Source organism: Bicyclus anynana, chromosome 5, assembly GCF_947172395.1.
Source record: "Bicyclus anynana chromosome 5, ilBicAnyn1.1, whole genome shotgun sequence".
Classification (NCBI taxonomy): Eukaryota; Metazoa; Arthropoda; class Insecta; order Lepidoptera; family Nymphalidae; genus Bicyclus; species Bicyclus anynana.
In genome coordinates, this window is record NC_069087.1 from 16004988 (window position 1) to 16032149 (window position 27162).

At 37.5% G+C, this 27162-nt stretch overlaps 1 protein-coding gene across 3 annotated transcripts; it reads right to left on the minus strand.

Moving 5' to 3' along the window:
• Positions 1 to 26182, minus strand: LOC112044248 (uncharacterized). Of its 3 annotated transcripts, none has more exons than XM_024080029.2 (5): positions 26105 to 26182; positions 8205 to 8290; positions 6585 to 7076; positions 997 to 1217; positions 1 to 586 (listed from the first exon to the last, which is right to left on the minus strand). In XM_024080029.2, the coding sequence occupies exons 1-5, from the start codon at positions 26133 to 26135 to the stop codon at positions 115 to 117; spliced, it is 1302 nt and encodes a 433-aa protein (XP_023935797.2). In that variant the 5' UTR covers positions 26136 to 26182; the 3' UTR covers positions 1 to 114. The 3 variants fall into 3 exon arrangements, with proteins under 3 accessions (XP_023935797.2, XP_052737666.1, XP_052737667.1); XM_052881706.1 differs by lacking the exon at positions 26105 to 26182 and adding an exon at positions 8930 to 9073; XM_052881707.1 differs by lacking the exon at positions 26105 to 26182 and adding an exon at positions 8912 to 9031.
• Between the last annotated feature and the right edge of the window lie 980 nt (positions 26183 to 27162).

The window sequence follows — 27162 nt, forward strand, 5'->3', positions numbered from 1 at the left end:
CAATTTAACAATTATTTATATTTCGTAGGTACATCTTAACAAATAGAAAACCTCAATATTTAAATGCATTTAACTTATTTTTTATACACAGCAAAACTCCAATTTTACAATTATTTAAATATATCCATGACCAGCAATCGCCGCTGGTATGAAACCCTGGTTGCCATCTCTCCGTCTCACATAAAACCATTCCAAATCCACATCAGTCTCTGCCCCTTCCTGCATTAACACAACCACTTCACCTTTTTTAACTGACAACGTCCTATTCAACAAACTACCCTTGTAATTACTATTCACAACCAACAGAGTTTGTCTTTGCAACTTCGGTTTCACTTTCAAATCAATCGAAATATCCTTATGCGCAGTATCGAGACTGGAGCAGACCGATTTGGTCTTTAAATACAGGCTGTCAAAGTCCTTTTCCGCGCAGGAAGTCTTGGTTTGTCTGTTCTTTGTACGGTTTCTACTCTCCGAGCGTGTTCTGCTTCGCAGTTGCTCCTTCTCGCTGTCTGTCAGGTTTCCGCAGGGCCTCGGGTAGATATCCGTACTGCTTTCCCAGCACGGGGTTTTCTTTTGAAAGGCTGATCTGAAAAATTACGAAATATCTACTTAATTATTTTTTGATTGGTTTCAATTTAAAGTTAACTAACGTGAGTGTTTGTTTTACATAATATTGAAGGTAAGACGTGTCTCTGCCCCTAGATTTTTACCCTCCTAACAAGGTAGCCCGCTTCCATCTTAGATTGCATCATCAGTTAACATCAGCCCCCCTAGCCGAGTGGCACGTCGAATATCTTTCTACGATCGCTAACGCTTCGAAAGCTAGAAAAATTTATTAGAATGACACACTAGTTTTCGAAGCGTTAGCGATCGTAGAAAGAGAATCGACGTGCCACTTGGCTAGGGGGGCAGATGAGATTGTAGTCAAGGGCTTAAAGAATAAAAAATAGGTGTGACCATCACCATTTAAGTACTTAAAAATTCTTATCCTCCTACCTACTAGGTAATATTCCCAAAGGCAAGCATGCGCTGTAGAGCACGTAGCCTTCGTCCCCGTGCGGCGTCTGTGCGTACAGCCACTGCTGGTTCTTGAACACTGCGTTGACGACAGTGCCCAGCGGTAGAGTTAGTTCGCGTTGTAGGTCCCTTTGCGTCTGGTACAGTGTGGTAGGGAAAGCGATCACTACTGGGATGTTTCCCGGATGGTCTATTGTGGCCTGGAAAGAAAGAAGAAACAAAATAATGTTTTTAGCAGACTCAGAAGTTGATTACAAACATAAGAAAACCAGTGTCGAACAAATGATTCACAACATTTGTCATTTGTTAATTAACGAATGAAACTGTAAATTATACCCTAGAATGGCAGAGAATGATATTGAGTGGAGTCACGCACTTGTGAACGTTGTGTTTAGGGTTAAATGCGTCTTTTACAGTTAACTAACACTCTTTTCTACTCAAGTCACTCTCCCCGTCTATCCCAAGTAACCCATAAAGAATTACACTACAAAAAATGTGGATTGCTCGAACGCCACGAGCATACTGAAGCCGACCGTACGACGAGCGCCTTTTATCGCAAGTAGTTCCCGCCAACCAATCGCTATCCCTCTCTAACTCTCTACTGTTGACAGCGCTTAAAAATAGTGACAATTCCGGTAAAGATATAAATACCTATTAGATAGTCAAAGGCATCAAAGGCTGTAAAGTTGCCAAAGAAAGATAGTCATTCATAGCAGGAGAATATAACCCTCTTTCTGTAGTCTAAATCAAAAGAGTATTGGAATGGTAAGATGAATTTGTTAGGCAGTTATTTTAACCCCGACTGGTAACAGAAAGGTTGGCTCATTTTTTGGGCAAAGGATCATCCATCAAAGACTGTCCAACGTGGAAATCCTACCTATTTTTGCCACCATTGCACGCGGGTATGATCCTATATTGTATTGTTTTTCAATAAAAAAAGACTTAGTTCCTACCTTATTCTATAGTGATATAGTTATTTCGGTGAAGGAAACCTGCATACCAGAGAATTATCTTAATTCCCTGCGTGTGTGAAGTCTGACTGTGTGTGAGGACTATTGGCCTTATCCCTCTTATTCTGAGAGGAGACTCGAGCTCAGCAGTGAGCCGAATATGGGTTGATGACGACGACGATATAGTTATGGATATGGTAGAGTTATAGTCGAAGTACCTACTAATGATTGCAGGTAATAAAACCTGCATGTTTATTAATTGCGAGTAAATAATTAAATCAGCGTTAATTAAACTAGTACAGTTAAAGGAGCAGTTATGTAATCAGTGATAATAATCAAACTCATTGAATAAACCAGCGACTGGCAGGATATCAGGTTTGCTGAGAGAAAAGGCAATAATTTCAACACTCTTAATAGGTAAATAATATACGCACATAAGTAGTCGTAGGTACGTATTTAACACCATTTAGGACTTAGGTAAACTTATCTAAGTGTTACACCCACAAACGTGTCGTTTAATCCGAATAAATTAGGTATAATTGAATTAAAGTTCTAAGTAATTCATGTGCATAATAATCACCTATAGCTACATACACCGTACCCATGCAATTAATCTTTTATTATCTCTCGAAAACGAGTGCCTATATTAGATGAAAATTATCAAAAATTCAAATGCAACAGTATTTTTTAATAATTGTTTAATTGAAATTAATATTGAATTCAGACAATGTAGGTACCTATCCTAATAAGAGAATGCAGTCAATACAACACTCGCATTCCATTTCATTAACAACCCATATTCGGCTCACTGCTGAGCACGAATCTCTCGAGAGGGTTTAGGCCTTCACACAAGACTTCACACACGTAGAGAATCAAGAAAACTCTCAAGTTTCCTCGTTAGTGACTCGTAATATTTAATTCCTTAAAATACACATAACTGAAAAGTTTGAGGTGCATGTATCGCCATTGAGGTTTAATATTGGTGTATTAATATGAAGAAGACGACGATGATTTTATTGATATATATATTTATTCAGTGAACTGATTATAATAATTGTAAAAGGATATAAAATAATAATAATATTTATTATATTATTATTATTTTATATCCTTTTAACAAATAGATGAAGTGATGTGGAATGGAGAACTGGTAAAGATGTAACGATGCACGCATGCGCGGTCGAGGGAATTCTAAATATGAAATGAATCTGGAATGTGAATGTAGATGGCCTAACCTAAAGTGGGCGAACGAAAGAGTTCGTTCGCCACACATGCCCTGGACCGGATTCGAATCTACGCCCTCCGAATCGAAGGCAGAGCTCATATCCACTGGGTTATCACGTCACTATACACACTCGCTTCCAATCAGCCATCATTCAAACATTTCACTTTGTCAACTTATCGCATGCCAAAGGTCAGATACAAATCGTGGTTATTTGTTTGGTAGGTACTCGTATTATTTTCGTCCACATCGAAATATCATATTGCTTTCACAAAACGTGCTGGTGCAATCTCAGACGGACGTTTATCTTTACGATATGAAGCATTGATGTATGAGGTTTTGTTTAACATTTCGATAGAGAAGTACCTACTTTTAATATTGACTATTGTAAAGATAAAGATAAATATACTTTATTTGCACACCACAAAGACAAAAACAAGTGAAATAAAAAACAAATTAGGAAGAGATCAGCATACAAAAGGCGGCCTTATCGCTAAGTAGCGATTTCTTCCAGATTTGATTGTACCTAATCAGTGCTCGATTACAAACCAAGAAACGAATTATTCAAGTTAGCTTTAGTGGTACCGTGCATGGATCATTGTCTATGATGAACTTATAACGAGAAATGTCTGAGAAGAACAAAACTCTTCAGTTATAGTAGATACCTAACCACATCAAACTTGTTATGAAACCTACAAAATATAAATTAAATTAAAGTGTCTGTGATTTCAAAATAACCGTTTTCTCAAGTGCAATTAATTACACGATAGTAAAACACGAAATAGTAGATTGTTATACAAGGGGCTAAAAAGACCCATTATATACGAGGTATTTTTAGGGCCTGAGACGTAAGTCGAGGGCCGCCTAAATAGAAACCGAGTATATAATGGGTTTAGCCCCACTCTGCTTTTCACTACGATTGCGAGAAAATAAAATAGTTTAGTTCAATATTCAATGATTTATTTAATTGAAAATTAAATGTACGAAGTCTACAATTTTGGATATTATGGGAGAGGCTTTTACCCGGTAACATAATTTCCGACTACTGTGTCGGAAATATAAGTATATGAGGTAAACGTGGGAGATAATAGTTTTTAAAAACTCCTTTCGTAAGTGAATCCATTTGTTGTTGTTTTCTTCACTTATTAAATTTTTCGTAGGTAAGTATTTAAGTAAATACGTCTGGACTTTGATGGTAACAGATTGAAAATTTCATCCATCTCCAAATTAGGATCACCATTCTCAGTAGATGAAGACACCAATAACAATTAATGTTGAAATATATGAAAGTTACGGTCACAAATTTACAATTATTTTCTGAAATAAATCAAGTATGTTTTATTTGTTTTTTAAATTCTCGCTTTTTAATTTTATTTATTTCACATGAGAAAAAGGCAAAGGTATTACACCGTAAAGGATGTCCCATGTCTTCAATAAAAATTAAATAAAAAAAATGAACGCATTCCACAGACAAGAACGCTGCATTTATTTCCAATTTAAAGTTTTTTATTTATTTTTCAAAACAATCAGAGCCTTACCTATAATGATTCAATTTTCGAATAAAACCTCCTCCGTTTTATAGTAGGCTAGTACTCGTAACAGACAAGAATTAAAAAAACAAAATTACTTTAGCCCCTAGAGGCTAATATGCTTGTTTAGCCCCGCTGTGGAGTGGTAATATGACAGTGTTTTTGAGCAAGAGTAGTGAAAAATATTTTTTAATTTTTGTCTGTCTGTTTAGACTATCGCTGGAATGGCTGAATAGGTTTTAATGAGATTTTCACTGGAAGATCGAGGAAGTTATGGACAACATATACTACTGTAGTAGTACTATTAAATTTTTTAGTAATTACTACTAAATATTGAGCTACAATTTATCCCGAAAAATCCATAGTTGGCGCTGAATTTTTTGGGAAAACTTAACTTTACGCGGACGAAGTGGAGGGTATCCGCTCTGTAAGAGTAGGTACAGTGTCGTAAAGTCGAATGGATTCAATTGCTTCCGATGACGTAGGTCCAGCGGGCGGGAATCGAACCCTGACCCGAAGTGATGAGTCCAGACTCCAGCCCTTTTACCGTTGAACTATTGAGGCTCAATGTAACTATCCAGTCGTAGTTATGTAGTATTCAGAAAACTCGATCCAGAAAAATGTTCCGAATGTCTATTATTAAGTTACATAATCCATGATCACGGTTTAAAATTGCGAGGATAATCGGTAAGACCCCAAAAAGCGATCTCCATAATATTATGCCATTAAAAATTTTGCAGAATGACTGCTCGAGCTGTAATTTATGAGTTCCCCAATTTTGCACCAATTTAGCAGTTTACAATCATTTTTAAAGTCGTGACCGGAAAGAATTACTTACTACGTAGGTATACCCAAAGTAAAGTGCTGCTACTAAATGTAAACCATATTGTGCAAGCCAGAGACCAGTGAATTCGCTTGGAAGAAATTCCGATCATATTACACATTACTTTTCTATCGCCATTATATCTAAAATTCGCATGAAATTGTGGGTTATCCATAAAAATTTACTAGCAGATATCCTTATTTTGTTTTTTACAATGTAAGCTAACCTTACATATAAGTTAGTACGCAGGTATGTATTTATCAAGATTCGTTGTATTCGCGCTTCATAATTTCAGTAATTCCATAATTTAAGTTTAATGTTTTAACTTGAGACCTCATAGGTTTCAGACCACTCTAAATCGTTGAAGCAATTGATTTCAATGACTAATGAGAGCTGAAATATTCAGGTAGGTTAACTAACCACGACCGAAGCCTCCAGGTACATTACAGTGAAAAGGAGGCTCGTTATTCGTTATTAACCCCAATTAGTATTATCGTCATGAGTACGGCTCGTGTAATGGAGTTATCGTGACGCGCTCCGGAATGATGAACTGTTGAGTTAAAACCACAATGCCCTTTTAATTATTTTCTCTTAAGCGTACAATATCTTCTCTGGAATTTTTTAATCTCCACCAATTAACCCGACGCTCAACGGTAAAATTGCATAATGCGAAAGGGCATGAGATCGTTAGGTACATGCTTTAACTACGAGTATATAGTACTGTTTTACTATATCTTACTATATACGTACATATGCCTAATGGCTCAGGTGTGGAAATTGATAGTAAAAAATATTTTTAGTTGTACAAGGATTTTTGTGTATACTTTCGAGATTTTAATTACTTTCAAAGTTTAAAGTATTTGCTAGTAGGTACGTGAACTCGATTTTAATTTTTTGCTTAATTAAATAATATATTATTTAATGTCTAAAAATATTGTAGGAGGTTTGGTAGATTCGGAGATTTAAATGATTGCGCCATTTAAATTTATAGCTATGAGAAGTAAAACAGTAATCGAACTTTAAAACAAATAAAACATAAGTACCTCGCTTAAAAATGTGTCCAAATCTCGAATATCGTAGCCGAATTTGCTGCTCCTTTTTCTTCTCCTATGTCGATGTCTGTGTTTCCTTCTCACAAACTCCTCCGTACCGACGCTGGAGTCCGAGTAAGAGTCCTGGTTGTTAGCGAAGTCTTCACAAGCACTCTTAAACCTTAGATTATGATAATACTCATTCCGACCGACCACTCTCTCTTTCACTACACATTTACTATCAAAACACTTTGAAACAGGCCGTTCGTAAGAAAACCTTTTTACTTTATCATCCTTCTTCTTTTCCGTTTTGTCAAGATTTTCCTTCAAAACCCATGTTAGGGATATTTTGGACTTGTGTCTGTGGGCCAATGGTGTAGAATGCCATACACCCATGTCTTCGATTTCCGCGTATTCGACCTCGGACTGGACGTCTATGTCGTTAGGTTCGCTCGTTATTTTGCAATTTGCCAGCAGGTCTAGCGCGTCGCATATTGGAGTGTCCTGGAATATAATTTAAAACACTTAACACGCAAATATAATAAAGACTAGCTATGCCCGCGTTTTTGCTCACGTGGGAGTACAGGATACTAAGTAGCTATGACTGGTCAAATTGAACGACATTATATATCTACATATATCTTTATACATGTGGATCAGATATATGTAGATAATTTGGTATTTATCCAAGTCGGTTCAGCTTTGAGGCATAAATGAGTTGAGTAGCAAACATCAATCTAAACATTTAAACATTTTGTAAAATTTTTACACGACTGAAAGAAGGGTTATTTATTTACATGTATTGTATGGTACTTCAAAAGAATCCATTTATAGATTGCCAGGAATAGTCCGTTTGTAAATTGACTGAAATTGACTGATTTATTAACTTCAAAGGAAGATAATTCTCGTTTAATATATTGGATGTTCCCACCATCTTAATTAAGTAGAACAGAATATTAAAGCGCTAAATGCATGAAACCATTTAAATGAAGCTCCGGGCGAAATCGATTTTGCCGCGGGTGGAAATGAAGTACGATCATAGTTCACGCTGTCAAAGCTAACTTTGTGTAGTAATTTGAACTGACATATTCTTTTAAATAAAAAATAAACTACTTTAAAATGCCTTTACGAAACCCTGAAAAATATGCATAAAACTATCCATTTTAATAACGAAAACCCCGTCTGAAGTTATTCGAGGAATTACGGACAAACTAATAACGCAAATACAGAACTTCCTTTATTAAAGTAACCAAAGTTTACCAAAATCTATACTAATATTATAAAGCTGAAGAATGTATTTGTTTGGTAGAACGCGCTAATATCAGGAACTACTGTAGGTCCGATTTGAAAAAATATTTCAGTGTTAGATAAGATAGCCCACTTATCGAGGAAGGCTATAGGCGTCGTATTCCTACGGGAACGGGAACCACGCGGGTGAAACCGCGCGGCGTCCACTTGTATACTTATATAAAGAATGGCTATACAAATGCTTTAAAAAATTAATACGTGAGGTTTTATTATTTAACTGTGGTTGTCCTCTGTGATCAGAACAGTTTTATCTAGGTGATCCAAAGATAACTGCACTTTGGTGATGCGATGCAAAAAGAAAATTTCTTGTAAGTCGTAACGTACCGGAATCTGCGGCTGGTGGTTCTCACGCGGAATTACTTCCTCTTCATTTTCCCGATATGGTGGCGGCAAATCTTTGAATGTAATTCCTGCAATAAAATACTTCAACGTCAGTTTGAGCGCGACAATGTAGCATAATAGGCGCTTTATTCGATGTTAAGGCTTTCGTCCGCAGCATCAGTTGTATCGAATTTATACAACTGAGAAACTGAAATGTTATTGAAAGTCAAGAAGGACCTAGTATCCAAGGATACATTAAATATATCGAAAATTTGGTGATCCTTTATTGAGTGAAGCATTTATTGAAGCTCTGTTTTTATTCACATTTTATTTATCATCATTATCATCATCATTGTCATCGTCATCGTCATCGTCATCGTCATCGTCATCGTCATCATCATCATCATCATCATCATTGTCATCGTCATCGTCATTTTCATCGTCATCATCATCCAGCTGCTCATTTGAACCGAAGAATTATGTCGAAAGATAAGACGTATGAAAGATAAGACACAGTAAGTGTATGAATATTATAGTAAATTATATTTATTGGAATATGTAAATAGATACATGTAGGCTGATAGATTTACAAAATATTCTCTAATAAGTTAAAATACAAATTATTATTTATTAATTAAAGATCTTTTAATTAGTAAATAATCATAAATAGTGTTATTAAAGAATATAATATTAATAAAAAATTTCAAGACCTAGCTGCAATAGTATACCTCGGAATTAAACAACATAATTTCATCACAAAATCACTTTAACATTTCGTCACAACATGTGAAACCACAGTCTGTCACTATTAAACTGTGTCCATGCGGCTCAAGTCCGCGCCACTAACTGGCACGCCGGCGGCAGGCGGCGGACACGCAAAGCCTTCGCAGGCGCGTAAGGCACGGCGTAGTCTCCCGAAAGTAAAAGCGTACGAAAGACATCAACGCGCCTGGAGCTTGCTCGTTTGGTACTTATTGATTTATTTTATATACTTACTATATTTTTTATGATTGATAATAAATTTATTTATGCAAATTTGTTATAATATTAACATTAGGCTTAATGAAACCATTATGTTTTTGATTTCAATAACAATACTGAAATAATATCTCGCGTTATATTTTACATAAGTTTTTCGATAATTTGGAGGGAAAGGGAGAAAATTGTTTATCTATAATGTATAAGATTTATATGTATATTATTTTTAAATACTCTAATTTTAAAACAACACTTAAACTGCTAAAAGATTTCTGTCCGATTTCAACAACTCAATTGGTGGATTTTTTAACAGAATTATCAGTAATGTATAAAACAAACTTAGTTTTGATCACTTATTATGACATGATATGAATATGATTATGAAAAGTATGATAAAGGTTGGGTAATCCAATATATTAATTTAAAAAATAATATAAGCTAAGTGGTTGTATACCGTCAGACTTAAGCTTGAAACAGGCAACCTTTTGGTGATGCTCCAAGCTTACAGTGATTATCAACGCAGTTATGATAAAAAGAAATTCAAATAAAACTCATTCTCTAAACTATCGTCGGCGTCTCAGGGACAATTTTTTATCTACGTTTCAAATGCAGTAAGCAAAAAACCTTAGTATACTCGTAAGAATTTTTGACACCCTCCGTGGCGCAGTGGTATGCGCGGTGGATTTACAAGACGGAAGTCCTGGGTTCGATCCCCGGCTGGGCAGATTGAGATTTTCTTAATTTGTCCAGGTCTGGCTGGTGGAAGGCTTCGGCCGTGGCTAGTTACCACCCTACTGGCAAAGACGTACCGCCAAGCGATTTAGCGTTCCGGTACGATGTCGTGTCGAAACCGAAAGGGGTGTGGATTTTCATCCTCCTCCTAACAAGTTAGCCCGCTTCCATCTTAGACTGCATCATCACTTACAATCAAGTGAGATTGTAGTCAAGGGCTAACTTGTATTTAAAAAAAAAATGCTTTGGGTTCAGCTGCTATTCGTAATATTGATGAAGCCGTATCAGTACGGCTCGCTCATTAACCGCGCGAAGGAATCTCAGTACATTCTCACGGAGCTATGCCCGTTCACACGCACGGCCGCAGGACACGCTTCTTTAGTGGGCCCTGACCAATGGCCCTGACGCCCTGACTCCTCTCTCACGAACACTCATTATGGCATATCTGCTAGTAGGAGAGCCAAAGAGGGAGATTGTTGGATTCACTCGAGCGGCAGATAAACATTAAAGAGGTTAGCGTGCACGTTGATGAGTACCTCCATCAAGTAGAATCCCTTAACACTAATAGTATGTGTAGGGCAACCAAATTTCATAAATACTCAAGATAAGGTAGGTTACTTAACGATTTGAGCGTAACGTAAGGGAAAGTGAATTTTCGTAAGTTACAAAATGAAACCCTTGTATTTCTGTTCTGAGCTGAGTTTATGAATTTCAAAGAAAATAATTTCCAAAGAATCGTTAATATTTTTTGACAATATCAGTAAGCCGAAGAAAGAAAAAGAAAGCGATAATAAGAATATAACTATTATTTATCCTATCATATTATTCTTATTTACCAAATCTAATTGACCGCACGATGATTTAATAACTACAAATTTAGCGTCCTGGGCTCTCCTACTATGCGTGTAGACGGCCATAACTTATAACATGAGAGAATTATGGTTTTTATTACGAGTCTACTAAAGCTGCATTTCGGTTATTAATGTCAGTATGGTTACCACAAGGGACGCTTTGTTTTATAGCCTAGCTTAACTCTAATGAAAAATGCGGGTTGTTGTGCAATTTAGCGTGTCGTGACGTCTCGATTATAAAGTATAAAGATGTACAAGTTAGGCGATTATAATTTGGTTTAAATTAAATAAGTACTGCGATTATGTGTTAATTTATCATCATCAACCTATTTTAGTGGCCAGTGACCAAGCCTTCCTTGTTGTACAACAAAGGATATAGAATTTAGACACCACGCTGCTCTAATGCGGGTTGGTGGGCTTAGAGCGGTAATGTTCGACTCTTAACCATAATCACTTAATAACATTACGGAATTATCGTTAAGAGTCATGATAATGAACTGATCCAATGGCTTAACGTTAAATACCTTACCTTACCTTATCAGCCGATAGACGTCCACTGCTGGACATAGGCCTCTTGCATGGACCTCCAAGCACAACGATCTCGAGCCGCCAGCATCCAGCGGCTCCCTGCAACCCGCTTAATATCCTCGGTCCACCTAGTGGGGGGTCGCCCAACACTGCGCTTTCCGGTGCGAGGTCGCCATTCCAGCACCTTGGGGCCCCAACGTCCATCGGCTCTTCGAACTATGTGGCCCGCCCATTGCCACTTCAGCTTCGCGACTCGCTGAGCTATGTCAGTGACTTTCGTTCGTCTGCGGATCTCCTCATTCCTGATTCGATCACGCAGCGAAACTCCAAGCATAGCTCGCTCCATCGCCCGCTGAGTGACTTTGAGCCTTCTAATAAGGCCCATAGTCAGCGACCAAGTCTCGGATCCGTATGTCATCACTGGCAACACGCACTGATCGAAGACTTTCGTCTTCAAGCACTGAGGAATTTCGGACGAAAAGATGTCGCGGAGTTTCCCGAACGCTGCCCAGCCGAGCTGGATTCGGCGATTCACCTCTTTCTCAAAATTGGACCTACCTAACCGGACTGTGTGTCCTAGGTATATATATTCGTCTACAATTTCGAGCGCAGAGTCCTCAACAATAACTGGGTGGAGCGGTACATGAGTATTAGTCATGATCTTCGTCTTGCTCATGTTCATTTTTAGGCCCACACGTTGAGAAACCCTGCTGAGGTCGTTGAGCATGGTACTAAGGTCCTCCAGAGTCTCTGCCATAATGACTACATCATCGGCAAAACGTAGTTGAGTGATGTACTCACCATTGATGTTGATGCCAAATCCGTTCCAGTCCAGAAGCTTAAAGACATCTTCCAATGCAGCGGTAAATAGCTTTGGGGAGATCACATCTCCCTGCCGCACTCCTCGCTGCAGTTGGATTGGCCTCGTAGTCTGATCCTGTATACGGACTGACATGGTGGCGCTTTCATACAAACACTTCAACGCTTGAATGTACCTGTGGTCGATCCGGCATCTCTGCAAAGACCTCAGCACAGCCCAAGTTTCCACCGAATCGAAGGCTTTCTCATAGTCCACAAACGCTAAGCAAAGTGGCTGGTTATACTCTTCGGTATTCTGTATAACCTGCCGCAGCGTATGAATGTGGTCTATGGTACTAAAGCCTGCTCGGAAACCGGCTTGTTCGGGAGGCTGGAAGTCGTCAAACCTACGGGCGAGACGATTCGTGATGACTCTCGAGAACAACTTGTAGACATGACTCAACAACGAGATGGGTCTGTAATTCTTCAGTAAGGTATTGTCACCTTTTTTGAAGAACAGAACCACCACGCTCCTGTGCCACGCCTTAGGTGTTGTACCCTCGTGAATAACGGAATTGAACAACCGCTGAAGGACCTTAAGTATCGGTTTTCCACCCGCTTTCAGGAGTTCTGCTGTGATTCCGTCATCACCTGGTGCTTTGTTGTTCTTAAGTTGTCTGAGAGCCATACTAATCTCGTATAGGCTGACGTCCGGGATATCTTCGGTATAGTGTCGGGTCAATTTGGCTCTAGGATCTTTGGCCAAATTGTCAACAGGCTTTTGGGTAGAGGTGTAAACTGTCCGTAGAACTTCTCGACCTCACTCAAGATCTCAGGCTTAGAAGAAATGATATTGCCCTGATCGGTCTTCAAACGTGTCAACTGTCTTCGTCCAATAGACAGATCTCTCGCGAACACTTTCGAGCCTCGATTGTTCTCGATTGTATCTTTGATACGCTCGGTATTGAAGCGTCGCAAGTCGCATGTCTGCGATTTAGAGATCTGTCTATTAATCTGACGGTATTTTAACGCGTCTGTTGAAGACTGCAATCTCATTTCTTGTCTTTCCTCCATGAGCTTGAGTATATGGTCCGAGAACTTGTTAGTTCTTTTTGTACGGTGGGTTTTGAAAAACTTAAACCCGACCGTATGGACAGTTTCTACAAGCCTGTTGTTTAAATCGTCCACATCAACGCAACGTTAACGTTAAATGAATGAATGATATTTTATTCATTACATGATGGTACATTTATAGAATTGAGCCTTTATACATTTTACCATAACTGGTGTATGAATTATCTTAAATAATTAAATACATTTGAAGGAAGATAAAAAAAAATAATACTAAATTAATACTATGTCACAATTACAAAATGTTCATGTCCATAAAATAATCTTGAATGTCATAATAGTTTTTTTTTTAATAAAAATTATAAATTTTACATTTAAATATTGACCAGAGCTTCTCTTTTAGACTATTAGGAAGTTTATTATATATTTTTATTGCCATACAAAAGGAACTCTGGGCATATATTGTCAATCTTGTGTGTCAATCTAAATTGATACCTATAACTAAAATTGTAAATCACATAGGTACGATGGATATAAGATGTTAGGAAGCTATGGTGGTACGTACCGCGGTGCAGTAGGTACTTACTCATAAATTGGTTCACCACGAGTCATCGTTTTCAAACATTTGACTATCTTAGCACTTTACACTTTTAAATTAGTGACCCGAGGTATTCCACACCTGTGCTTGAGAATATTCTTTGTTTCACTGCGCTGCTCTTGCAGTGGGTAAGTGTTAAATGGAAAAGAAGACACCCGAGCAATTAGGTTAATAGACCTAAATGTATGTACTGTCTATACTAAACATCATTTTTACTATTTATCGCTACTAAAGTGTTGTTCAGATATCATGGGTTCGGTGACAGTTGCCTTATGACGTTCGTAATAAGTGTTATTATCGTGAATCGCGGCAAACTTTCAAGTGTCAAACGAACTGTTACCGTACCCATGCTATCTGAAGAACACTACAATTTCATTGGTAGGCTTACAGAAACATTAAATATTAGAAAGCCTTGCTCGTTTATGTAATGTCATTTCATTTTGCTTTCCTTTTCTAAAATTTAACCTGGAAATTGGAGGCTCCGGACCGGATTCGAACCTATGATCTCCAGAAACGGAGGCAGAGGTCATATCCACTGAGCTATCACGGCTCGGTTTCTACACAACATCGTACCGGAAAGATAAATCGCTTAGCGGTACGTTTTTTTTTCTAATTTTTAATATTCCTTATTTGTACACCACAATAATTAGAAAACAAGAAACGAAACAGAAAATTTAAAGAAGTAGAATACAAAAGGCGGCCTTATCGCTTAGTAGCGATCTGTAACAGGCAACCTTAGGCCAGTTTTTGCCGGTAGGGTGGTAACTAGCCACGGCTGAAGCCTTCCAGCAACCTGGACCAATTAAGAAAACCCAGCCAGCCGGGGATCGAACTCAAGACCTTCTTGCAAATCAACCGCGCATACCACTGCGCCACGGAGATTGCTCTGTTAGTGTTTAGTCTGGGGTCTTTACCGTGAAACTACGGCTTAAGAACTGCCACAGTGTAGATATACGAGTAGAACGACGTACTTCTGATTTTATGACGGCCTCCGTGGCGCAGCGGTATGCGCGATGGATTTACAAAACGGAGGTCCTGGGTTCGATCTCCGGCTGGACCGATTGAGATTTTCTTAATTGGTCGGCTGTGGCTAGTTACCATCCTACCGACAAAGACGTACCGCCAAGCGATTTAGCGTTCCGGTACTATGTCGTGTAGAGACCGAAAGGGGTGTGGATTTTCATCCTCCTCCTTACAAATTAGCCCGCAGCCATCTTGGACTGCATCATCACTTACCACCAGGTGAGATTGAAGTCAAGGGCTAACTTGTAAAAAATTAAAAAAAAATACATAATATTTTTTATTTCAGTATTTTTTCCAATACCGCTGATGTTCCACGAAATTGGAAAGCAACACTGCGAATGTCACGTCGGTTAGCCGCAAGATTTCGATACGCGGATATTTTGTTTTACCCAGTTCACCGGTTTTACGCTTTTTTGCGCTTCGGAGCAACAGTTATCAGATTACCTGCCTACGTGATAATATTTAATCTACAGACGCTATGAATTGATTTTGTTACAGATTGTCGTAACTGATAACTGTATAAGTGATTTATTTATAAACTAGCGGACGCCCGCGACTTCGTCCGCGTGGAATTTAGTTTTTCACAAATCCCTCGGGAACCATGGATGTTTCCGGGATAAAAGTTGTCTATGCGTTAATCCAGGCTATAATATATCTTAATACTAAATTTCAGCTAATTCGGTTCAGTAGTTGAGGCGTGAAAGAGAAACCAACATTCATATCATCAAAATCATCAGTTTTCGCAAATCTCGGGAAACCATGGATTTTTTCGGGATAAAAAGTAGCCTATGTGTTAATCCAGAGTAAAATCTATTTCCATTCCAAATTTCAGCTAAATTGCTTTAGTAGTAGCGGCGTTATAGAGTAACAAACATCCAAACATACATCCAAACATCCATACAAACTTTCGCGTTTATAGGAAGTAATTAATATTTATATGACCGAGAGTTATATATTTGTTCGTTTTGCCGTGGAGACCCTTAGGCAATGGAGTCGCAGCGCCAATTTTGACCGAATTATTTCACCGCGGCTAGTTGCCTCGACTGGTGACAGAAGGGTTGGCTCATTTTTCGCGCAAAAGATCAGCCTGGTGCCTGGAAATACAGCCAATATTCTTGCCACCACTCCACGTGGCCATGATTTGTATAGATATTAGTGGTATAGAATAACTTAGGTTAACTTTTCTGTTAATGTTTAAATTAATATAATTATAATGTATGTATGAAATATCTAAGGTTAGATCTAGGTAGATAAAAAATAAATTATTATAGGTATGTATTACACACCACAGACTAACTTAACAGTTACACCGTTTAGTGGGTTAATAAGCAAATGATTATTATTTAACTTGTATCTCAATTCTCAACACATTAAACGGTACTTCTGTAGTATTTATGATATTAAAGAAGTATCGTCGTACAGTAAAGTAATTAAAAATGACTTCTTACGTTCCATTCACAGACAAGTTTTGAAATGCCAAAAAATAATTTTATCATCATCATTATCAGCCGAATGGATGGAATGATTTAGATATTTACCCAGGGTATTGGATACCCTCTGCCGATGGGTGAATAATTAGATGGCGTGTAGGTATTTGCGTTATTTTAATAATATAACAATTTATTTACATTGAATTCGGAGGATGTGTTGTAGATTGACGTCATGACGTGACAAACGGGTGGCATGCGTGTGTCACGAGTCACGACAGCGGCACGGGGGCACGTTTTCGGCAATCGTGAATCTCTAGCATTCCGAGCATGCCGGGCGGGTGGCGCATTCCAGCGCATTCCAGCATAGCGACATGCTCGTGCGCCCGCCTATTGTGCCTCGTTTCACGCCTGCTCAGCGCTCGCTTGTGCAGCTTTGGCGGTATTGACATGTGCCATGCTGAAATATAGTATCCCTAACAGAATGAGTCTATACAAGCAGCGTGGTGAAGCAGGTGAAATTCATAAAAAACGCGTCACGCGTCTACTTGGCATCCGCATATACAAACTTTTTCATAATTTGTATTTCAAAATTTAACAACAATTACGCAAATTAATATAACCAATAATTACCAATAAAAAATACTCCATTTTATTTCATTAATTTCTGTAAACAGTTTTAAAAATATTTAAAAACATAAGACTCTATTTTTCTCGAATAATATTGAAAACTACTGATGCGACGCTTCGTGTCGTACTGACTCGAGAATGTTTTTAATTCTGTATTTGGAACGGCTACGACACCGTTGTGTTCCGTGCAGTCTATCTGCCAATTATCCTTTAATCTGTGATTCGTAACTAATCTAGTGCTCTAGTGTTATAGATTGCCAGACTTTTCTCGTTTCATAAATGCTAAAAGTTTGGCTGACCCTGTGTGGTGGCTTTGGGATCTAGCCGGTTTTAACCGTATAAAGCTTAATTTTCTTCCCCATCATTACAGGCTTAGTTAACACGGGGCTTATGAAAATACAAAAGCCTATGTCGTTCCTTCTGCCACTACAGCCTTTTCGTTCATTTGATGGAAGGGGACTATTCCTTTAATAATATAATATATAATATAAAATGGGGAAGTTAATTATATATGTGTGGATAGCGAATATCCAACCGAATTATTTACCTTTCCTCCACGAAAAACTAACGACTGACCAAGCCCTTAAGAATCCCTATACGTAGCTATATTTCACTCCAAAGCATCTCAGCAATCAATTTTCCATCTAGGGCTTGATGATTATAACAAAATAATACTTTACCCATTAAATATTTTGTTATAATCATCAAACCCTATCTATAATTGTCTCGCTGAAATTTACATTCTTTCAGCTCCAATTTCTGAACGCAATATTTTATTACAATAAACAAAAGATTTCCTAAAAATTTTTGTTTTATATAAGCATAGCATAGCATAATAGCATAAGCTAGCTGTTTTGTAAAAGTCAGTGAAACTTAGTAGAGCTATATTTACTGAAAATAATACCTAATAGAGTTTTTAAAGAGGCCGTTATAGTTCTGTTGTAAAAGTTTCATATAATATGAGCACAAACAATAAATTATCATAAAGCATAGCGGTAATTTACTGTGGCTCAGAAAGCCCGGCCCACGTTGCGTAGATGATTATCAAAAAATTAAAAAGTTAAACCCATCGACTATTATTTGTTAGAAACGCCTCCACGGATTAGACGGAACATAATAATTACGCGAATAAATAATATTAGAGATTTTCCGCGTCGATAAATAAACTATTTATAGAGTCCCTAGTGTTCTCCGTTTTACTTGATAGATTACTAAGTTACCTACTAACTAAAAAGTAATTTCGTCATTCTTACTATTTTTGGGGAATAATGATTTTCATTTCATAGGTTTGATAAAAATCCGTTGCACGGCAAGCTTAGGTAGTTATGGATATAACAATGATATTGAAAGATAAATAAATTTTATTTATATTGGATGTATGTAGCATATTCATATTTGTATGTAAAAAATATACAAATGTGAATATGCGGTTTTATTCTTATAGCGACCTCCTCAAGTCAACCTACGCTGTAAATATCCCTCCCTAACTAAACAAAATGAGCTTGAACATAGAATAGGGATCGATGTACGAGTAAGTACTTATATCGAATTTAACTCAAAGAGTTTAAAAATATAATAATAAATCTATACTAATGTTATAATGCTGAAGAGTTCGTTTGTTTGTTTGTTTGTTTGATTGAACGCGCTAATCTCTGGAATTACTGGTCCGATTTCAAAAATTCTTTCAGTGTTAGATATCGAGGAAGGCTATAGGCTATATATTATTATTATCATCGGGAACGGGAACCACGCGGGTGAAACCGCGCGGTGTTAGCTAGTAATAGATAAAGCATCTTCAATAACTCCTGAAAAATGTATTTTTTTTTAAATATTACGTTATTGAAGCAAAGAAACGATATATTTTCAGCATAATGAAATCATTACACAACAATTAAATACGTATGGTGGTGGTACAAAGTTGCAGTGCGCGTTGGTGGATCAAATTAGGGGTAAGTGTGGGCCGATAATTGCACCGTGAGAACGAGATGCGCGTGCGCAGACGTAACACGAAAATGATACCCACCTCACTGCACTGCGCCTACCTACCTTAAACATTAAGCCGTGATACTTATACTAAGGTATTATTATAAAAAAGAAACAGTCGCTAGTATATTTACGTACGAGCAACTTTAAAAAAAAAATATTAGGTGCCCTGTGATGGTAAGACTTTTCAAAATCTGAAAAACAGGCACGGCACAAAAGTAGCACGTAGATTCACTTTCTTCTAACGCTTCGAAAACTACCTAAATGTATGGGAATGACAGGTCCGACCGATAAATTGATCACGTGACCTGTCGATAGAAAATGTCATTACCATACATATTGCTGGTTTTGCAATTGAAAAAAGCGTTTGTAGAAAGAGAATCGACCACATGGCTAGGCCCTGCTTTGTTGGACAAACGTTCGGCGAAAGACTCGAGATTTCCCAGTGATAACAAAGGTAAAACTGATAGTCTAAAATGGAGCCTGGAACATGGTCCTTTTGGATGGTTATAGACAACAAATATTTAGGCAATCGTCAAAGTATAAATCGTAATGTTTTATTCTTAGAAGTTTGAGAAGATAATTATTGTTCAGTTTTAAAAAAAAGAGTCGGATACAGAAGGCAGTTATTCTTGAGACGGCGCGTATTGTGAGGAGGTTCCTCACTCTGGAACCTTGACCACCGGTTGCTTGGGCAATCAAATGTCCCGCAGCGGTTGAATTATTTTTTATAAATCTTTTATTGAGTTTTTTTTATTTTGTATTTTATCAACATTGTTAAAAATAAAAAAGGATAAATAAATAAATAAGAGATAAATTGTTTAGTTTACAATAGTCTTCCACCAATACCGTCTGTTTCTATTCAATACTTTTGTTTGTTTTAGTAAAATGAAATAAAGTTGGACACAACAGAAAGCGAAATGGTAAGGTCAGCGGAACGGCCACGGTGTCGCAAGTCGCAAACACTGTGAACTGTGAAGCTGTGACTAATAAGTAATCATAGCGATTGGACGCGGAACCGACAGTGACAAGTGTTGTGGGCGACTGAATATGCATACCTATATCCGAGTGCCTAGCCAAATAACCAGCGACTAGCGAGGAAAGTCGTCTGTTTGCACCAGACGTGGCTATCGACTTTCTGACATAGTCACAGAAAACATAACATGTTCTCGATTTGACTGCAACGTCACAATTTGACACTGACTTTCCTTTCCTTAGTGGATTTTAAACCGACTTCTAGGAAGATCAGTACTTATTTTTCTAAATCCGTGATTTTCCTAAAACTTCCTATACGTTTTTATGACTGTTGATGGGATTTGAAGAAGAATACTTAATTTCACACAAGAATACAAAAATAATTGAAACTTTAAAATTAAAAATTAATCATTTAAACTTAGAGTTAGCGAGCAATGGCGGCCTTATTATAGGCAATCTCTACCAGACAACCCCTGACGAGAGGACTTGCGAAGAAAGAGCGGATTTTATATTTGCGGGATTTGTTATTTAATATTTTGTAAATTTTTCAAAAAAGGTAAAATAAAGTAACTTAATATTTTTTTGCATTATTGACATGATACCTACATTAGACTGAACTTCATGTAAAACAAAAGCGTTAAAAGTACCAGCAGAAAAAACATTTGCCGGGTCTATATATTTTATACTATAATATTACAAACAGGTAAAATTTTGAAAAAATACCGAAATTTTGAAAATTATTTACGCTAGACTTCATCCTCGCATATTCTCAGGGGATTGATCTACGCGGTTGAAACCGCGGGCCGGCTTGTAACATAAAAGCCTAAGGCGAAAGAATTGCATCACAGAAACTGTGAATTATTGCACCGATTCGCTATATCCCGGCGAGCGAGAATCACAGATTACGTAATCTTGCATACGTTATTACCGTATCCTCGGAGGAATGCAATTTGAAAAGAATGCGCCTCGGATCATCCACCACAATGATTTGAATTGTATCTATGTATATTGGCTGTACCTATTTGTGTTTTTCTTTACACTTTTTTGAATGATTTAAATACATACAGAGGAGCAAAACATCTTGATACTTTCAAATCTAAAAATTTCTTTTTCAATATAAAGAAAAAAATTCCAGTCTGAATCATAGACAGATTTTCCATTTTGTGTCATTCGCAAAGACGGACAAAAATAAGTACGACAGAAACGCACCTAAGGCACATAGCCCATACCAGTGTATTTTGTAGCTATTTTATGAACACTAACCTAAGTAGTAAGAGTAAGTAGCTACCTACCCATTTTCAACATACATATTTATAAAACAATCTTCCCAGATATTTAGTTGCAGTAAGTAAGTATATTTCGTGCTAATTTCCAAGTAAGCCATCTTTAATCGCTATAGGTAACAACAAATACTTAAGTTTTTATGCTACAGAATATTTTAAACACAATCAGAGCTACGTAAAATTAATACAACTTCACTTAATTATTACGTTTGTGGTTACGACTTACGAAGGCATCATTAACAATTCGACGTACCGATGGTATCGTGGGGGCGGAATTATCGCGGAATTCCTTTTAAATTTTAAGAAAAAAGAGCTTTACGCGGAATAATTTGAGGTCAAAGAGGCGCGTGATCTCCGCGGATAGAGCGGATAACATACCGACAGGCTGCGAGCGGCGGTAAGGGTTCCGTAGATTAAAATCGTAGAAATTGTAATATTTTGTTATACTTTTTTTAAATACCTGTGTTTTTAATGTGATAAATATTCCACTTTCTCATATAACTAAACGAAAAAGGCTGATCTCTTGAAATAAAATTAGAACGACAATAATTACGGCCTCTGGAAAACTTATATCCATAGTTTTTATATATTAATATTATAAATGTGAAATTGTGTCTGTCTGTCTGTCCACCTATATTATTTCTATTTATATATCTAGTACGAAAAAAATATATTGTGCGCATAAAATTGCGGGTATAGTTGCAAGTAGGTAAATCTTTACAGTGAAGGTATTAATAATAGGTAAAAATAGATAATAAAATATGTATGATGACATTACAGGCAGACTGATAGTGAATTAACACGCACGTGGACGTTAACTGTTGTCTGTTTATACATAACTTAGTTATATCTGTGGAAAGTGAAAGAGCAATTGTTGCTCGAACAGTAGACGAAGTTCCGAATGGAGCATGAAATTGGATAAAACCAATTACCTAATTATAATTTGTATTGTTACAGTATCAAATTCTCGAATTAATAGATGCAAAACAAAATTAATATAGAAAGGCTTTTTTGCAGGCGCACGGAACTCTAAAAGTAATCTGCGTGGGGCGCGGCAATTAGGGAGGCGGGGCAGGTCCGAGGGTGACCCCGCGACCCCACGCTCTGTGTGCAGACTGCGGGGTCCTTCGCGTCTGACGCCTGTCCACTCGCCTTTTGACGCGTTTGTGCATCTAGCGACTCGCCTACGTGAAGACATGGCGACTCTGAGAATGACTTGAGAGATCTCTAATACATTCATCTTTTTATAAATTCGCACATTTTCTTAACTCTGGGAATGACCACTTACAAAGCTAGGAGTACAGTTCCTTTCCAGACACACTTACTTTTAGATGCGCTCTACTATATCTATATAACTCTATCGCCATTTGGTAAAATGTAAGTAGGTATGTAAGTAGGGTCTCTGGTTAATTCGTAGCTATTGTATTTAAAGTCTCGTCAAGTAATTATGGTTAAAAGTTTTAAAATAAAAGTTTTTACTCTTTTCTCATCGACACGGATTCAGAACATACAATTAATATGTACTTAGGTACTTAATATCAATGCAGTCCACTGAAATTAGGACATAACAATTACTTTTATAATAGTATGCACATAATATATTTATAAGCCCAAATGGCCATGCTCCTTTTTACAGGAGAATATACGAGTACCGCAAAGCTTCTCCTAGTTAAAGTTGAATTGCCGACATTATTCGCTCGCGCCTAAAGGAATCCCAAATTACAGACGCTTTCCCGATCACGATTTCACCCACTTTCCCGCGCTTTATCTTGAATATTTTTTAATACCATATACCGTTAACATGAAAGAAATACAGCAAATACATATACCTACTCGTACAATAGCTTAATAGTATTCATCAAGGACAGCATTCGCAATAGGTACATAATAATTGCCAAAAATAAATCTGTTAACATTGTTTGCTTTTTACTAAACTAATTTTGATGAATTTTAGGACAGTAAATAAGAAAGAAAGAAGAAAGTAAGAAAATGAATCTATTGAAAATTAAAAGTTACAGACAGTACCCTACCCTAATGACAGCAAATTCGTCTGTAACCCATAAAGAAAGGGTGTACAGCTCGGCATACGCGGTATGCCAGAACTACACAAAAGCATAATACAAGTCACTGATTTTCATCTAAGACCCGTGACATCAAATATACCTTGTCGCAAAAACAAACAATATACAAGGAACGGTCATATGGGATTAACTGTTCGTTTGGATAAATCATTAAAGATGATAATATGATATGATAATATAATAACTGAGGTAGTAGTACATCCCCGCCACTACCTATCTTACGAAGACTTAAATAATTAGTCTTGAAAGAGCATGAGCAATCTTACTTTTGTACACGCGAATCTTATTTACATAATATATCTTAATTAGGTACCTTTTGCATTGATGAAAAATCAAGCAGGGCTAACGACATCCTGTATTAGTTATTTCCTTTTTCAATTAAAGATAAAACTTGATTTTGTATAAATCTATAAAGGTTCTTATTTTTGTTTTGTGTTCGAATTAAAAGCTTTTATGGTTTATTTTTATGGATTACCCAAAGGACAAGCCTTGTCATTCAGAGTAATAGTGCCAGGCTATTTGGTACCCTGCCCATGGTCATTTTTAGATACATGCCCAAAAGATAAACTTGTCAGTAAGTTAAGTCAGTCTGCTGAAATTTGGTATGGGTTTGTATATGAATTACGTGTATATAAAGTGGTAAAAGAAAAATTGAAAAAAAATAGAGTTCCTTTGCTACATGCAAAGTGAGGATGAATTTGAAACGCTTTATTTAAATTTACCTAATTGTTTGTACATATTTTATTAACTATTATGTTAACTACGGAACGTAGCGATAGGAAGATCAACACGAGGCGCGAATTCAGCAGTTGTGAAGCCGAAGTTGTGAAGTATCTTTCTTGTACCTACACCGCGTATAAAATAGCATTACTTTATTGTAATGTTTTAATTTTAATTAAAAAGGTTTGAGTTAAGATATTTTTTTAATCTTTGGCTGATCTTCTTAACTAGTTACTATTAATTCCTAACATATATTATGTAAAGCTGGCAAAAAAACCAAGACTTTAAACGTGTAAATAGAATTATAATAATTACAATAAAACTTTAAACAAACAATACATTAAAGATGAGATAGGCTAACGACCTTTTTATGCTAAACTAGCGGACAATCGCGACACCGTTCGCGTGAAATTCTGTTATGACCTCTGCCTCCGATTCCGGAGGGTGTGGGTTCAAATCCAGTCTGGAACATGCACCTCCAACTTTTCAGTTGTGTGCATTTTAAGAAATTAAATATCACGTGTCTCAAACGGTGAAGAAAAACATCGTGAGGAAACCTGCACACCAGATAATGTTCGTAATTCTCTGCGTGTGTGAAATCTGCCAATCCACATTGGGCCAGCGTGGCGGACTATTGGCCTAACCCCTCTCATTCTGAGAGGAGACTCGAGCTCAGCAGTGAGCCGAATATGGGTTGCTAATGATGATGACGATGAACTTTATTATTCCAGGATAAAAAGTAACCTATGTTCTGCTCCAAAGTCCAATTTATCTCTATACCAAATTTCATCTAAATCGTTTCAGTAGTTTAGCCGTGAAAAGGTATCAGACAGACTTTCAAATTTATAATTTAAGTATTGATATGGATGGATGCTAACTATTCTGCTGAGCGATTTTCACATGAAACTGGATAACGTAGACTGTATTAAGGATATTACATTGTAAGGATATTCACTGGGATAGCAACAGGCTGGACACAATGTGCTCGGACAGGCGAGAAAGGTTACGCAAAATCTGCATAGCTCGAGATTAGACCTTGCTAACATAATCAATTAAGAAAGTGCCATTGAATTCATGGAATGTTACAAAAACGTAAATAACAACTATAAATCTCCTAACCACAAACCAACGAGCTAAGTGTTTAAGCAAGTAGTTTTTCGAAAAAAACAAGCTAAATATACCAATACCTAGGGGCTAGCTACAATTATATAGATATAAGTCGAATACAGAAGCTTTTTAGAAGTGTTAAATAGCCCATTTATCAAGGAAGGCTGTATATTAACCCTGTATTCCTACGGGAACGGGAACCACGTGGTTGAAACCTCGCGGCGTCAGCTAGCTTGTTACATAAGTATAATCTGAATTTCGCATTATGTCAATGGCATACGTCAAAGATAGTAAATTAGCCTATTTAGCCAATTTTGAAAAAGAGCTGATATGCTGGCCGAGAATTTTACCTTCTATTTATAACCACAACTATGCCAACTGCGCCATATAGGATGTCTAAATTCTTCGGAATTCAATTTCTTAATAAAATCATCATTATCAGCCTATTTGAAATGACTATACTAGAGAGCCAGGCCTCCTGGCAAAAAAACAGAGGATATGGATCGTAGACCCATGAAGCTACTCAATTGCGGGTTGGCGGGCTTTGTATTATACTTGTACATGCCTATGTATTCTCTGTGGTATCTTAATATATAAATGCGAAAGATCATCACTAAATCTCGAAAATCACTTGACGTACAAAGATGAAATTTGGCAGGGCATTTGGCATTTTTTACTTAAGAACGGATTTTGCAAGAGGGCCGGATTAAGGAGGTCTAAGGGCGGACGAAGTCGCGGGCATCCTCTAGTTACTATAATAAATTTACCATTTGACGACCTCGCTGGCACAGTTGGTAGTGCTGTGGTTCTCAACATAGGTCCTGGGTTTGAACCCCAGTTCGGGCCAGTTTAGGATTTTATAATTTCTAAATTTGCTCAGTCTGGTAGGCACTATGCCGTAGCTAGTCACGACCCTACCGGCAAAGACGTGAAAACGCCAAGCGATTTGGTACGGTACGATGTCGCGTAGAAACCGTCAGAGCTACGGGTATACTAGTAAAATTATGTATCTTACAAGTAGATAAGCCCGCTCTCATCTTAAACAGCATCATCACTTAACATCAGGTGTGATCACAGTCTAGGGCTAACTTGTCAAGGACTAAAAAAAAGTGACTTACTCTCTCGCAATTTCCTCAGGATCTTCTTCATGTTGAAGGCAGGTGTGTGCCGGCACGCGCCCGCGAACTAAATGCTCACCGCCGCAGTCGTATCGTCACGCATCGTCTCCTGCGACGGTATCGTCACGGGGTGGTTAAACTCAGACAAAGGGCGAATTACTCATCGCAAATTAGTCACTAATGAAAAACTGACACGAAAATGGCAAGGTCTTAGGACGCTGCCACTTTTGGACAGACTATATCGTTATAAATTACCTAAGTAGCTACCTACCTTGCGAATTTGCTTACGCTGTCGCTACTTTAGGGGTTTAATTTAAAATTTCCTATCTTAGATTGTAGTAATTTAGACTGTGTTGAAAAATTCCTAGAAGAGATGTATTTGTCCTTCAGAGAGATTCCAAACATAGCTCGGCCTTGAAGCGACCTTGAATTTGTGGATACAGGCACGACCAACCGCAGTGTTCACGTTTCCATTCACAAGTAAGACACACTCTTCATATTCTTCATTAGACTTAACACCTAAAATTAGAGTGCTGGAACTTGCCAACAAAAAACAGAACTCATGTCAACCATTGACAATACGGGGGAAACTTCTTTGGACACCTACAGAGAGGCGCTTAGTTTCCGTTTCTAATATTAATCTTTGAACGAAAGCTACTGGGGAAGAGAGTACCCGGTCAAGTACAAACAATTTTTGGGCGGTAAATCCAAAAATAGTTAACCGACTAATATACTAAAGTAGTTCGTACTAGGCCTAAATGGTACTGGTTTTTATTTGTTTTATTTGATTAAAGAGTACGGCCTATTAGATGCAGCTGGCTGGTTTAGCCTCGTTCTAATAGTGTATAATGTATGAACATAATCAAGACCGCATTATGCAGCCTCGTGTCGAGAAACCGTTGAACTCCTCGAGCGGAAGCACGCTTCACAAAGCGCGACGACGTCGGGTGCGATATGCTACGACTAGCTCGCACTCTGCTTGCTTATTGCTACGTGCCGCGGAAACCTTACATTATCTTGTTTACACCTTCATATAGGTGTATATTGTGTACGTACCT